Source organism: Bufo bufo, chromosome 1 (assembly GCF_905171765.1).
Source record: "Bufo bufo chromosome 1, aBufBuf1.1, whole genome shotgun sequence".
In the NCBI taxonomy this organism is placed as follows: Eukaryota; Metazoa; Chordata; class Amphibia; order Anura; family Bufonidae; genus Bufo; species Bufo bufo.
Genome location: NC_053389.1, coordinates 142,662,448 through 142,678,741, shown reverse-complemented (window position 1 = coordinate 142,678,741; position 16,294 = coordinate 142,662,448). Strand labels below are relative to the sequence as shown.

At 45.7% G+C, this 16,294-nt stretch overlaps 1 protein-coding gene across 1 annotated transcript; it reads right to left on the bottom strand.

Annotated features, from left to right (window-relative positions):
* Positions 1 to 284: 284 nt before the first annotated feature.
* Positions 285 to 15,041, bottom strand: THAP7 (THAP domain containing 7). The gene is given in 10 exon segments (XM_040430071.1): positions 285 to 1,728; positions 4,940 to 5,029; positions 5,031 to 5,071; position 5,254; positions 5,345 to 5,445; positions 5,448 to 5,502; positions 8,800 to 8,879; positions 13,514 to 13,727; positions 13,974 to 14,080; positions 14,983 to 15,041. Coding segments are annotated over 10 exon segments (1,383 nt in total). The 5' UTR covers positions 15,013 to 15,041; the 3' UTR covers positions 285 to 1,064.
* Between the last annotated feature and the right edge of the window lie 1,253 nt (positions 15,042 to 16,294).

Genomic DNA, 16,294 nt, shown 5'->3' with positions numbered 1-16,294 from the left:
AAAACCAAAAAAAAAACCATAAAAAGGTAAGTCCATGGTCGGGCTGCAGTATTCACCATCGCCAAATGGAAACAAATCTTTGAAGGGCTTGTGCATTCTTATGTGAACGAAGCTTAATAATTTCTGTAATGAAACGCTGCATATCTTTTAATTCCTCCTCAAGATCCCAGCTATCTTTACAAAGTCATAGAGGGAAGACGGTCAACAGCTGATAGGTCCGTCGCCTCCTTGACTTCACAGCCCAGAAAGAGCACAAATTTGGATTAAATAAAACTTACACTGAATCTTTTTCCACAAAACTATATTTCAATCTGCTCCGCTCCTCCTGCTTTATAACACGCTGCCTGCAGCTCAGACACCATATGCAACATGACAGGGTACCTTTAAAGGGGACCTAAACATTTACTGAAAGCATGGAAGGTGTAGCAGAGCTTCTCAAAGTGAGCTACACCTTTGGCTTGCATCGGCTCTGCTTTGTTTTCCAACACACAGAGTATGGCTCTATAGAAAGCATATAGGATCCGTACTGTGCACGCAGGTTCCATAGAAATGATATAGGATCCGTACTCTGCATGCTGGCTCTATAGAAAGAATAGAAAGGATATAGGATCCGTACTCTGCATGCTGGCTCTATAGAAAGGATAAAGGATCCGTACTCTGCATGCTGGCTCTATAGAAAGGATATAGGATCCGTACTGTGCACGCTGGAAAAGTAGAGCATAGCCGATGCAAGCGAGAGCTGCAGAGTGCTCTGAGAAGCACTGCTGCAACTTCTGTGCTTTCAGTAAAAATGTAGGTTCCTTTTAAACTGATACATTGTGGGGACAATGTATGGTAATAGGGAAGAGGGCTATTCAGAACATTGGACCCCTGCCCATCTGACTCACAACAGACACTCTACGCCTGAGGTCTGCAACCACCGGTACTCCAGCTGCTGTGAAGCTACAACTCCCAGCATGCTCCATTTACTACTAAGAGAGTTTCAAGAACAGCTGAGCAAGTGTGCATGCTGGGGGTTGTAGTTTCACAAGAGCTGACGTACCAGAGGTTACTGACCCCTGCTTCTACACAAAGTCATTAATGAGCTGGAGTTCAAACACTTGAAGATGCTCCTTTAGCTTCTCTCTGACGTCAGACTGTGCGCGCCGCTCCCGCATATGCTCTTGCTGTAAAGCAGAGATCCGCAGACGGAGCCGCTGTTCACGCCTCCTACAAGCCTCCAGCTGCCTCTGAACTTTGCTCAGAGCCTCTAGAGCAGCCTCTGCTCTTCGCTTCCATAACAGCGCATTTCCCACATGGTAACTATGCTCATTCTGTATGTAAGCTCCTGGCGGCTGTGGGATGCGCATCATGTACGTGGAGGGAGACACCGGCCGAGGAGTTTTGTCCTCCGAGGGTTTGCTTGATTCTGTGTTTAGAGACATTTCAGCAGACATCTCCTCTCGTACATGTGCCAGTTCTAAGTCTGATAGTGGCCCATTAACTGCTGATGAAACCTCTAAGTCTTCCAGTGCCGCCTCTGGATGCATCTGGTGGTCCACAGTGGTGGCCAAGGCTCCTTCAGCTGGAGCTGCATCTCCTGGAATATCAATGTTTTCCGGGCAAAGTCCATGAAAGTGTACCAGATCTGTTGTGGGTACATTGTCAAACCTCCCGCTATCCAAACTCTGGTTGTCTGAAGGATTGGCGCTCTCTGCTGGGGCTGTGTTACTGTTTACCAGTAAGTCTCTATGGAGGAAAGAAGGATTAGTGAAAACTACAGAGTGAGGCAGTCCAAATCACAGACAGCAAAGTGATCCCACAACACCATGAGCTTTAAAAGGGGCTGTCCATAATTTTTTTTATATATAAGGGGCAAAATGAGTAAAAATTTAAATATTTAAAGGGTTCTGCAGTTTGTTTAAAGTGATGATCTATCCTCTGGATAGATCATCGGCTTCTGATCGGCGGGGGTCCGACACCCGGGACCCCCGCCGGTCAGCTGTTTGAGAAGGCAGCGGCGCTCCAGCAGCGCCGCGGCCTTCTCACTGTTTACCGCAGGCCCAGTGACGTCACGACTTGTATCAACTGGCCTGGGCGGGGCTAAGCTCCATTCAAGTGAACGGAGCTTAGCCGCGCCCAGGCCAGTGATACTAGTCGCAACGTCACTGGGCCAGCGGTAAACAGTGAGAAGGCCGCGGCGCTGCTGGAGCGCCGCTGCCTTCTCAAACAGCTGACCGGCGGGGGTCCCGGGTGTCGGACCCCCGCCGATCAGAAGCCGATGATCTATCCAGAGGATAGATCATCACTTTAAACAAACTGCAGAACCCCTTTACTGCACCAATCTCAGTATGCAATCAAACTAATCCCACGTGTTATCCACCACGGTCTGACTTAGAGTCTCACTCAGACTCAGTATTCACAGTCTTTATATACAATTCAGATGTATATTATTCTTCATATACATTTATAGGTGAGAAATAGATGCTACTCACTCTTATGAAGTACAATCAGCACTTTCCATCCTTTATTTCAAAATTAAAAACGATTCATGGCTCGCAGGCCTGTTTCTTTGAGAACCCCAAGTTGCATCCTGTTTCATCGCGCGCAACGTTTCAGGGGTCACGCCCTCCCGAAACGTCGCGCACGATGGAATAGGATACAACTTGCCGTTCTCAAAGAAACAGGCCTGCGAGCCATGAATTGTTTTGAATTTTGAAATAAAAAAAAAATTGTATATGTATATTTTATTTGCAGGATTAATATAGCAAAAAGCTATTTCTGTCACTGGCTTTGGTTTTTTCTACATTTCACAATAAATAAATTCTATTAAAGGGGAGTCTGCCATCATGAGCAGCATGACAAACAGCTTAGCTAACCTAAAGAAAAGGCTGTCTTTGCTTTGAAAATAACACTTTTAATGATTGCAACCCTTGGTGTATGAAAGATCCCCTCCTTCCGCCACCCAGGCCAAGCATTAGATATTCTTCTGTGCACAATCAGCGCAGCAGACCTGCTTTCAAACCCAGCAGAGACTCCGGACTCCACTGCACATGCGCCATTGTGTAGTTGTACAGAATCTACACGAGAAGACAGGGCGAGACAAGATGAAGTATCTAAAGGGTCCATTTACACTGCCCGATGTTTGGGGAGATTATTGCTAACTTCCATTCATATGAACGCTAGTTAGTGACGTTTAGTACTCTGCCAGAGTAAAGGTGCCGCTGATTACCCGATAAATGAGTGAAACGCTCGTTCACTGGGTAATAGGATCATTTGGTGCGGACACCTAAATCATTTCATTTTGCCGGCAGCAGAGTGCTGTTAGAACCCATAATCTGCTGGCGACAAACGATGATTTAGATGTCCGCACCAATGATCCTATTACTTCTGTGAATGAGCGATTTTGCTTATTTACTGGGTAATCTGTGGCATCTTTACATCAGGAAACAATGATTTTGTATGGGGACAAGCGATGGCATTAGCGATCGCTCCTCCCCATACTGTGAAGCGGTCTCTTCCATGGATGAGCAAGTGATTGTCAGGAAGGAACGCTTCCTTCCCGACAATCGTCATCCTCATCTGTCAGTGTAAAGGGGCCTTTATGCTAGCCTGGAGGGGCTGGTGGCTGAACAAGGAGATGTTTCATGACCTGTACACAGCAATGCCCTTGGTGCATAAAATTACAAAATTTGCATAATCATGAAAAGTGTTACTTCTGCAGAGCAGAGACATCGATTTACAGAGCAAAGACAGCATTTGCTTCAGGAGAGTTAAAGAGAACCTTGTCGCCACAAAATGCATTGCAATCTGCAGGCAGCATGTTATAGAGCAGGGGAGCTGAACACTCATATATAGGGGCACATTTATTAAGACCGGCATTTTAGACTCTTAATAAGCCCTATACCTGGAGGTGATCTGACAGTTATGAAGAGGCACTGGCCCCTTACATAACTTTGACAGATCCACCGCCACTTCTAAAATGTAGGACAGCTTCCTAGCAGTCTTACATTTAGACCATTTTCTACACCAAAAACAGGCATAGAAAATGGTAATGAGACAGGGCCTGGCCGGCCTGTCCTCTTCCTCACCACGCCACTCTTTAAACCTGGCTAGAGTGAAGAAAAGTCGCAGATTGCGACGCAAAGGACCTTTACACTGCAAACGGCATCAGAAATACACCTAATTTAGGTGTATTTCTGTTTAATAAATAACCGCCACAGTTTTGTGGGAAAGGGGATTTCAGCAAAACTTGTATTTTATAACTTTAAAGTGGGTTGTCTGGGCTTTACTAAGTGATGGCCTAACAGCTCCATCAACTTTACAGTGGACAGAGCTGCCTGTCATTACAGAGCTGCTCCCAATTATTTTCACCGTATTGCCCACCACAAGGATGATGGAGCGGTGGTAGTTCCAATGCCATCTCCCAGCAATGAAGATGCACCCAACAGCTGATTGCAGTGGTGCTGGGTGTCGGACCCCTGCTAATCAACTAGTGATGGCCCATCTTGGGGAAGGTAAAATCCATACAACCCCATGCACAACCTATCAGTGACTGACAGTTATCTATGTATAGTACACTTACATGGAGTGCCATCGTTTATTGATAAGATGGCTGCAGAGTCCAGAAAAAGAGAGATTTATGTGAATAGAATCCAAGTTTAACGGAGCGGTTCTCATAAAACTATATATCAATCTGCATTTCGAGGTAACAGGTTCCCTTTAAGCCTATTTGTCACTGCACTTGGTTTATTAGCGTTGCTCCTGATGACGGTAATTCGTCAGATTATTATGGCGGTGTGGATTACTAACTGTTTTAATCGGCCGGTATAAGAGAGTCGATTTCCAATTCAGCAAAGACAGAACAATTATAACCCCTAATAACATAAGAGAACGAGGAACTTCCTGAACGTGACGACTGTCTTCTCATGGAGAGACCACCTGGATATTTCACACTCACTTTTTCCTCATTACTTTTGTTTTTGTGACCTTGGAATTTTTCTTTTTCTGTGCTCGGAGTTTTTCTGTCCTCTGCAGTTTTGATGAGGGCAAAATATCGTTGGCACAGCGTCTCCTTCAGACGATGGTATCCCTGTAATACAGAGGAATAGACTGTTCATTATATGAAAGCTTGTGAAATTCTTCCCCTGCGTGTCTACACACTTGTAGGCTCAGTGTGAAAAGGACAACAGGTCCGGTGCTTCAGTGAGTGCAATGGGAAAATGGTGAACAATAGGATCAATACGTTAAGTACATCAAATAGGAGTAAGGAACGCTGCATTATTGCCGGCCTCCTGAAATCACCCTCCAAGGTCATGTTTTAAATAACCTCCATTATTACAGGAGGAAGCTCAGAAACGCCTACCTGATGCCAACGGCTTCAAAGCAGCTCTTCTCAAAGTGTTTGGAGCAGAAATAAACATAGTCAGAAGAAGGGTCCCAAAGCCCAAGGCCGATGGGGGTCTCTTCTTTCTGCAGTTTGCAATCCACAGGCTCCGTCTATGGTCTTCCTTCCTTGGAAGCCTTGTAACAAAGAAAAGCATACATTTTTACAAATCTGATATATAGAGTATTGTTAACTGCTTTATTACCAGAGTGCCCCCCGCCCCCCCTTCCTTACCAGGCCAACGTTTCAGATTTGGCGATGGTCCTATCCAACTGCAAATAAATAATTGACTTCTGAGGAAACCTACATGTATTGGGTATTCAAATTCAAGGGAACTTAGACCTTTGTTTTATGCCATTAGATGACAAATATAAAAACAAAGTTTCCTTTCTATCAATCTTTTTCTATTACTGACTATTTCAAGACCATACATTTCTAATGCTACAACGATGCCACGCAGAGACCGTGAACGCAGCTGTCGGAAGCGCCATAGGGCGGCGGCAGATCTCAATGTAACCCAGTGCTTCTGTACGTGGGGTTACAGTTTATAACCTTACCGCCACAACGTACAAAGTCGTGTGACAGTAATCAAAAGGTAAAGGAGATGCCCAGAAATAGAAAAACATGTCTGCTTTCTTCCAGAAACAGTGCTACACCTGTCCATGGGTTGTGTCTGGTATTGCAAGCTTAGTTCCATGGAAGTGAATGGAGCTGCACAGTTATGGTGTCATATTTTGAAGAAAGCACCATGTTTTTCTGATTCTAGCAACCCTTTTAAAGGTTTTGTCCAAGGTACAACAAATAAATAAAGTTCCCCAAATGATAATAAGAACTTACTACTTAGTCCTTAATCACTGGACTTGTACCGTATTTGCTGAGGACAGTAATTGGCGGCAGTGATCACATTTTGTATAATATGTCACGTCGAGGTGACAACCGGATTGTTCTTTTATTCGGCTACTGGGGAGGTTATGTTATAACTTAATCCCTTTAAGGGGTTTTCTGACCCCTCTGCCCACAACAATGTAAGATATTGTATTCTGTGCTCACTACTGTTAAAAGCCTTAGGCTGGGTTCACACGGGCTTGCGGGGAAATACGCAATTTTTCTGCACGAGTGCAAAGCGTTTTTAATGAGTTTTTTGGCTCGCGCGTGAGAAAAATCAGCATGTTTGGTACCCAGACACGAACCCGGACTTCTGCATCAGAAGTTCGGGTTTGGGATCGTGTTGTGTAGATTTTATTATTTCCCTTATAACATGGTTATAAGGGAAAATAATTGCATTCTTAATACAGAATGCTAAGTAAAATTAGGGATGGAATGGGTTAAAAAAAATAATTAAACTCACCTCATCCATTTGCTTGCACAGCCCCGCTCGTCTTCTTCTTCTTCTTTGAGACCTGGGAGAAAAGGACCTTTGGTGACACACTCTGCGCTCATCACATGGTCCATCACCATAGTCCTTTTCCTCCCAGGTCTCAAAGAAGAAGAAAGAAGACGAGCCCGACTGCGCAAGCAAGTGGATGATGTGAGTTTAATTTTTATTTTTTTATTATTTTTTTAACCCCTCCATCCCTTATTTTACTTAGCATTCTGTATTACGAATGCTATTATTTTCCTTATAACCATATTATAAGGGAAAATAATAAAGATCGGGTCCCCATCCCGATCGTCACCTAGCAACCATGCATGAAAAATCGCATCTTGCTTGCGGATGCATGCGATTTTCACGCAGCCTCCATTCACTTCTATGGGGCCTGCGTTGCGTGAAAAACGCACAATATAGAGCATGCTGCGATTTTCACGCAACGCACAAGTGATGCGTGAAAATCACAGCTCATGTGCACAGCCCTATTGGAGTGAATGGGTCCGGATTCAGTGTGGGTGCAATGTAGCGTTCACCTCACGCATTGCACCTGCAATGGAATTCTCGCCCGTGGTGAAAGGGGCCTTACGTCTACACTACAAGTGCATGATTTGTGGCAGAAGTCAGGGACGTTGGGACTATGTCACATGAACGCTTGGTGGTGATGTCTCTATACTGGACATACATTGTGATGGCAGGGGAGAAAACCTTGTAAGTATTTGGTCCCATATCAATGGTAAAATGTCAGATAGATGCAGGTTCCACCTCTGTTAGCCGCTCCAATCACAAGAACAGTGTCCGGCTGAAAATGGAGATGTGCCCAGGCATGCAAAGCAATCTCTATTCACTTCAATAGCAAGGTCAGCACGCTGGGAAATTTCAGAAGCACTACTGAAATGAATGGAGAGCGAAGTAATAGGGTCCAGGTCTTGGGACACAAAGCCCTTAAATGTCTGCCACTGAATTCTACACCAACTAAGAAATGGTTAGGAAAATGATTTAGCAGTGGAGGCGCTGAAACTCAGTACGTTTACATGCAGTCGAAATTTGGGCTGTGATCTAAGATCTCATCAGTAAGAGGTACCTTTTGAGGTACACAATGGTGCTGTTAATAAAAGTTAACTCTTTCTGGGGGAAGACGGGAAAAAACTGCAATTCTGCCACTGAGTTTTTATGTTATAAAGTTTGTGATGTTCATTTCTCGGCATGAATAATACAGTATCTTTACGATCACAGTGATACTAAATACATATCAACACAGAGACCCTCTTTAATGCTGTCAGTGTTAAACAATACATTCCAGAACTGTAAGGGTTACATAGAATCATAGATCAATATAATGCTATGCGACGCCAGCATGGCTGGGAGGTCAGGACGGGAGCTGTCTTATACTCACTCTGCGAGTCCAGAGCGTGACACTCGCTCATGTGAAACCAGCCTAAGGCCTCTTGCACACAGCCAATGTGGTTCCATTCCGTGCATTGGGGACCGCAATTTGCGGGCCCCAATGCACGGGCAACGTCCGTGCGGCGGCTGGAACGGATCCAGACCCATTTAACTTGAATAGGTCAGTGATCCGTCCGTTCCGCAAAAAGATAGAACAAATTCTATTCTTCTGCGGAACGGAAGCACTCCGTAGTGCTTCCGTGGGGTTCCGTGCTTCCGTTCCGCACCGCATCCCCAGATTTGCGGACCCATTCAAGTGAATGGGTCCGCATCTGTAATACAGAATGCACACGGCCGGTGCCCCGTGTATTGTGGAACCGCCGTATGCGGCCCGCAATACGGCCACAGGAGCACAACGGCCGTGTGCAAGAGGCCTAAAGCTGAGCATACATGCGCAGAGTAGTGAATAATTAGCGGTAATTGGCCATACATGTCTAGTTTCAGCTGACAGTGGCTGAAAAGTTCCAGTGGGCCAACCATTTCAGCCTCTGCAAAAGATCATTTGTGTATCATTTCCAAATGATGGTCGGCTGCAGTGGTCATAATTTGGCCAACTATCTTCTTGCATGTATAGCCAGTTGAAAGGTTTTTCATTAGCATAAAATAAGTACTTGGAGCAGACCTGTGGAAAGAGATGTTCTCGTCTCTTGTCTGTCGAGAATCTCGGGTGGTGCAGCCAAGAGCGGAGCAGTGACGAGGCATCTAGAACCCAAAAGTTGGAGGATATATGTAAACAAAAGTAGCAGATGTAGTAAAACATTAAAGGGGTTGCCAGAGGTCTTTTATGTGATGGCCTATCCTCAAGATAGGCTATCATTAACTAATTGGCGGGATCCGACGCGCCGACTTCCATCGAACAGAGCTTCCAGCTGATCAGCAGGAGTGCGGCATATCAGACACCCTCTAAAGTTAGTGATGGCCTATCCTGAGGATAGGCCATCACTTAAACTCTTGACAACCCCTTTAAAAGGTCATCTGTCAGCAGATTTGTACCTATGAAACTGGCTGACCTGTTACATGTGCACTTGGCAGCTGAAGGCATCTGCGCTGGTCCCATGTTTATATGTGCCCGCATTGCTGAGAAAAGTTACGTTTTAATATATGGAAATGAGCCTTTAGGAGCAATGGAGGTGTTGCTGTTACACCTAGAGGCTCCGCTCTCTCTGCAACTGCTGCACCCTCTGCACTTTGATTGACAAGGCCAGGTGTGATAACATTTACAATTTCTGGCCCTATCAAAGTGCAGAGGACGCAGCAGTTGCAGAGAGAGCAGAGCCTCTAGAAGTAATGGCAATGCCCCCGTTGCTCCTAGAGCAGTGATGGCTAACCTCTGGCACTCCAGCTGTGGTGAAACTACAACTCCCAGCATGCTCCATTCATTTATATGGAGTTCTGAGAACAGCCAAGGAAGTGTACATCTTGGGAGTTCTATTTTTACCACAGTTGGAGTGCCGGAGGTTAGCCATCACAGTCCTAGAGGCTCATTTGCAGATATTAAAACATCACTTTTCTCAGCAATGTGGGTACATATGCCAACACAGATGCCTTCAGCTGCCAAGTGCACATGTAACAGGTCAGCCGGTTTCATAGGTACAAATCTGCCGACAGATGCCCTCTAAGCAAGCAAGACCTAGAAACTCCCTGCTGACTGACACATTTTCTCATTCTATTATTTTGCCACTAGGAGGCAGTGTCTACTATGCAGGTATATACAGTCAGGTCCATAAATATTGGGACATTGACACAATTCTAAAATTTTTGGCTCTATACACCACCACAATGGATTTCAAATGAAATGAACAAGATGTCCTTTAACTGCAGACTGTCAGTTTTAATTTGAGGGTATTTACATCCAAATCCGGTGAGCGGTGCAGGAATTACAACAGTTTGCATATGTGCCTCCCACTTGTTAAGGAACCAAAAGTAATGGAACAGAATAATAATCATAAATCAAACTTTCACTTTTAATACTTGGTTGCAAATCCTTCACAGTCAATTACAGCCTGAAGTCTGGAACGCATAGACATCACCAGATTCTGGGTTTTATCCCTGGTGATGCTCTGCCAGGCCTCTACTGCTACTGTCTTCAGTTCCTGCTTGTTCTTGGGGCATTTTCCCTTCAGTTTTGTCTTCAGCAAGTGAAATGAATGCTCAGTCGGATTCAGGTCAGGTGATTGACTTGGCCATTGCATAACATTCCACTTCTTTCCCTTAAAAAACTCTTTGGTTGCTTTTGCAGTATGCTTTGGGTCATTGTCCATCTACACTGTGAAGCACCGTCCAATGAGTTCTTAAGCATTTGGCTGAATATGAGCAGATAATATTGCCCGAAACACTTCAGAATTCATCCTGCTGCTATTGTCAGCAGTCACATCATCAATAAATACAAGAGAATCAGTTCCATTGGCAGCCATACATGCCCACGCCATGACACTACCACCACCATGCTTCACTGATGAGGTGGTATGCTTAGGATCATGAGCAGTTCCTTTCCTTCTCCATACTCTTCTCATCACTCTGGTACAAGTTGATCTTGGTCTCATCTGTCCATAGGATGTTGTTCCAGAACTGTGAAGGCATTTTTAGATGTCGTTTGGCAAACGCTAATCTAGCCTTCCTGTTTTTGAGGCTCACCAATGGTTAACATCTTGTGGGGAACCCTCTGTATTCACTCTGGTGAAGTCTTCTCTTGATTGTTGACTTTGACACACATACACCTACCTCCTGGAGAGTGTTCTTGATCTGGCCAACTGTTGTGAAGGGTGTTTTCTTCACCAGGGAAAGAATTCTTTGCTCATCCACCACAGTTGTTTTCTGTGGTCTTCCAGGTCTTTTGGTGTTGCTGAGCTCACCGATGCTTTCCTTCTTTTTAAGGATGTTCCAAACAGTTGTTTTGGCCACGCCTAATGTTTTTGCTATCTCTCTGATGGGTTTGTTTTGTTTTTTCAGCCTAATAATGGCTTGCTTCACTGATAGTGACAGCTCTTTGGATCTCATCTTGAGAGTTGACAGCAACAGATTCCAAATGCAAATAGCACACTTGAAATGAACTCTGGACCTTTTATCTGCTCATTGTAATTGGGATAATAATTGGGAATAACACATACCTGGCCATGGAACAGCTGAGAAGCCAATTGTCCCATTACTTTTGGTTCCTTAACAAGTAGGAGGCACATATGAAAACTGTTGTAATTCCTGCACCGTTCACCTGATTTGGATGTAAATACCGTCAAATTAAAGCTGATAGTCTGCAGTTAAAGCACATCTTGTTTGTTTCATTTGAAATCCATTGTGGTGGTGTATAGAGCCCAAAATGTTAGAATTGTGTCAATGTCCCAATATTTATGGACCTGACTGTACATCCATGCCACTGTACATTAATGGAGTTATTTGGTAATATATATTGATGACCTATCCTCAGGACTACCCGGGACCCCCGAAGATCAGCTGTTAGAAGAGGGCAGGCGCTCAATGAGCACAGCGGCCTCTTCCTAGGCCATGTGACGTCACTATACATTGGTCACATGGCCTAGTTGCAACTCAGCCCTATTGAAGTGAATGGGGCTGCTCTGCGCTCTGGCTAATAGATGAGGGAAATAAACGAGGGGACTTCCTCTATTAACCGCTTAGTAAAAGCCTGTTTTGGCCCTTAATGACCAGGGCAATTTTTATTTTTTTTCGTCGCCTTCCAAGAGCTATAACATTTTCATTTTTTCTGTCAATGTACCGTGTGAGGGCTTGTTGCGGGACAAGTTGTAGTTTTCAATGGTGCCATTTTGGGGCACACACAACTTACTAACTGAGTTTTTACGTTATAAATTTTTTGACTTTCATTTTTGGTATAAATAATACAATATGTTTACTGTCTGGGTCAGTATGATTACAGAAATACTAAATATACAGTTTTTTATGTATTATTACTTTTGTACAATACCCCCCCTTTTTTGGGGGGGGGGGGAGGGGTTGTTCTGTTTACAGCATTCACCATACGGGATAAACTTCATGATAATTGTGTAGTGCAGTGATACCAAATATGTGGAGGAGGGGAATATAATAGGTGAACTTTTGATCGCCTCTAAAACACATTGCATTATGCCTGTAGTGCAATGTATCTTATTGTCAGTGCTATACTGACATTCACCAGCAGCTAGGACACACTAGAGGAAGGCCTGGGGCTTCACTAGGCCCTGGCCTGCCTGCTCTAACACCACAAATTAGATTGCGGGTTGCCGATAGGAGAAAAAGGGAGTCCGTTCCCTCTGATAGGTTAATTTCACACCTGTGGCGCGTAGATCTGTCCGCCTAACCCGGCAGCACGCATCGGTTTGTGTCCCTGACGATTCTCCGCATTTTGCTGGATCCCATTATACTTAAGGGGGCTGGTGGAAATTCTGTTTGTATCCAGAAGTGCCGGATCCTAACAATTCCAGCAGGCTATTCTTTGCCGGAATTCAAGCCGCAGAGAAACTAGCCTAACCACCCGCAGCACATATATGAGAGGTAAAAAAGCCTGGATCAGTGCTCTGACGGTCAGGGCCATTAGAGCAGGAGCGTGGCTCACATGTTACAGCCGTTCCCCCGCTCTCTGCTGCACGGGAGACTCATGCAGCACTTGAACTGGGCCGCTGCGCCGTAAAAAGTCGTATTGGTGGTCACTAATGGGTTAAAGGGGTCCTAACTTAAAACTTATCACCTAGTAACAAGATAGGTGATAAATGTATGACCGCTGGGGTCCAAAAGCTGGCACTCCCATGTATCATGAGAACTGCTGTCCCCGAGTCTCCTATGTGAACGTAGAGGTAGTGCACATGCATGATCCCAGCTCCAAAGGGGCTGAGGGAGACAGCCAAGCGTGGCACACAGTCCATCCCACAGAAGTGAACCATGGTCTCACATTTGCACTACTGCTCCTTCGTCACAGGGGACTCGCCCATCTTCGTTCCCGTGATCAGTCATCTCGCCCATCCTGTGGGTATGTTCTCCACTTTAAATAAACTCTATATGTTAGAAGGATCCTGTGACAATAAGCTTATCACCAAGTGTCTCCATACTGGGACCCCCAAGTGATCAGCTGTTATCTGTGGAAAAGCCTGGCAGTAAGTGTTCAATTTTACTACGGCGCCACCACAGGAGAAATTAAGCACTACATAATGGCCATTAAAATCAATGGGTTGTGTGTGTAATGCAGAACAGGTCCTCCAGAGCCAGAGGTCCACTTTGTAACAGCTCTCCACTCTTGTGAAGAGATGAGGAACCTCTCTACTGAGTCAATTCCCAAGTAGGGTATATGAAACTTAGTCTGTAAATTACACAACCCCTGGAAGAACTAGACATACCGTCACTTGTGGTGCAGTAAGCGTTGAGAAGACTACGGGGACTGCAGAGTCCCTCAGTCGCACGGTCTGTCCAGTCCGGTCAAACTGCTTATCATGGAAGTGCTGCGAGCACAGAGAGCTGTGAACAGATGGCGTCCAGTCACTGCCGACAGCTGTGTGGGAGCGAGACACGGCATTCACCCACAGCGTCCTCCGAGACTCTTCTTTGGGAAACCTAGTTTAAAAAAATATATATATATATGATTACAGGATGATGGATCAGAAATGGCAGCGTTGCCGATTCCCATGGTTGTTCAGGAAGTATTCTGACATGGTCGTGTGACTTCTTCCCTACAGGTTTTACTGTGACATAAGTCACCGTGATGATCACTTCTGATCAGACCTGATCTCCCACCACCTTTATGACACCTTCACATCCTCACTGGTCCAGCACAAGAATCCAGGCGTCCGTGTCACTTACCGGTGAAACGTTATTCCCTTGCGCTTGGTCAGCACGGTCTGGCGGTTGACACAATTAGCAGCGGAACATGATCGCACCATTTCGTATCTTTCGGGGGTGGATCCTGCCTGGGGGGGGGGGGGGGGGGGGGGTTACAAAAAAGATAGAAATCATGTTATAATTAGAGATGAGCGAACTTCTGTTTAAGTTCGGCGTCTAAAGTTCGGCTTCCGGTTAGCGGAGGATCCCGATATGGATTCCGAATTCCGTTGTGGTCTGTGGTAGCGGAATCAATAATGGCCATTATTGATTCCGCTACCACAGACCACAACGGAATTCGGAATCCATATCGGGATCCTCCGCTAACCGGAAGCCGAACTTTAGACGCCGAACTTAAAACAGACGTTCGCTCATCTCTAGTTATAATGTATACGCTGCCGCTTAGATTGCTACTGCATCCTATAGGGAGACTCCGGCTGAACAGTACAAGTAGCTTTACAGGCCACAAATGCCTGACATGTGAGGACTACTTCTCTAGGAACCCACCTACTGGGATAAAGGGGGGTCCCCTGCTTCCTCTCGCCACTCAAGAACATGGAGGTTACATCACTTGTGCCTTTGATTCATTCATGCCGTTATGTCTTAGTTCTACCAACGCACATGACACACGGTTCAAGTATCCAAAAGTCAATGAAAACTGTCACTCCACTGATTTCTATGGGCAGATCTCCCAAGATTCCTGGCCAACTGCAAGTTGTCTGGGCTACATGTCTCAGTACATTCCTGTGGGACACAGCAGGAGTCTTCATCATGGCCTAATGCAGCATCTTCTCTCTAAGCATGCTGGGATGTGTAGTACCAGGTCCCTCTCTAGACTGCACAATAGGAAAGGCTGGGGTTGTGGTGAGACCAGTGGACGACCAGACTCCTGTGCAGAAGGTAAACAAACATGGCGAGCCGCCATCCTCCCCCTCCCCCAGCTCTGCTCCCGCCATATACCTGCCCACAGCATACATATAAATATATACACCGCTGCCAAATCGCAGGAGACAGGGCTCATCCGTCCCCAGCAGCCCTCATCCTCTTCACTTCCCCATCCACCGTACTCATCCACTGTGCACAGCCAGCCCGCTCCTCCGCTGTATCGCTGCACCGCCACCTGCTGGCCGGAGGTGCGCGCTGCAGCGGCCGCAGCCTCAAGTCATATTGGACCTGTGGCTGCATTCACACTGCTGCTCATAAACAATTGGGAGCGCTGCTGTCAGAGACTAGAGGAGGTCACAGCGTTCAATGTGGTTCTAGTATGGGGGCACTGAGGCTGTGGGGACACTCTGTCTCAGATATGGAACATGGCACTGCCGCTGTCAGCGTTAGGCCTCTTGCACACAAACTTTTATTTTTCCGTTCTGTTTTTGCGGATTCCGTTTGCGGTCCATATTCTGAACCATTCACTTCAATGGGTCCGCAAAAACAACGGAAGGTACTCCGTATTAATTCAATTTCTGTATTTCCGTTTAAAGATAGAACGTGTCCTATTATTGCCCGCAAATCATATTCCGTGGCTCCATTCAAGTCAATGGTTCAGCAAAAAAAACCTTAATGCATACGGAATGCATCCGTATGTCTTCCGTATCCGTTCCGTTTTTGCGGAACTATCTATTGAAAATCTTATGCCCAGCCCAATTTTTTTATGTACTTACTGTTTAAACATTATTGTATGCTTCCGTTTGCGATCCGTAAAAAACGGAAACCAAACGGAATTGCAAAACGGAAGCAGAAACACTACTGAAACGGATTGCAAAATACAGAAAAAGCCATACGGTGCAAGAGGCCTAATGGGTACATTTTAGTTAGGTTATTTAGACACAGTTGGGGTCATTTATTAAAACTGGTGTAAAGTACAACTGGCTTACCGTATTTTTCGCCCCATAAGACGCACTTTTCCCCCCCCAAAAAATGGGGGGAAATTGCCCCTGTGTCTTATGAGGCAAATGCTGACATTTTTACATCGCAGGCTGCGATGTATGAGCGAGCGGGGAGGGACTGGGAGGAGGAGCTGGGGGCCGGCAATTGCAGCGGGGCCGGTGCAGTCACTGTACTCCAGCCCCGCCGCTCCAGTGCTGCAGTATACAAATATAAAATGTCTCATTCAATTAAAAGTGATTAAACATGCCCCCCCCCCCCCACTTTTAATATTACCGTGCACCCTAACAGCTTCTGTAGAATGCAGGCAGGCCGGGCGGGCGGCAGCGTAACTCCCTGATGTCACGTGCCTGCGCCGCCTACTTTATGAATGAAGCAGGCGGCGCAGGCACGTGACGTCAGTGAGTGAAGCGCTGGCC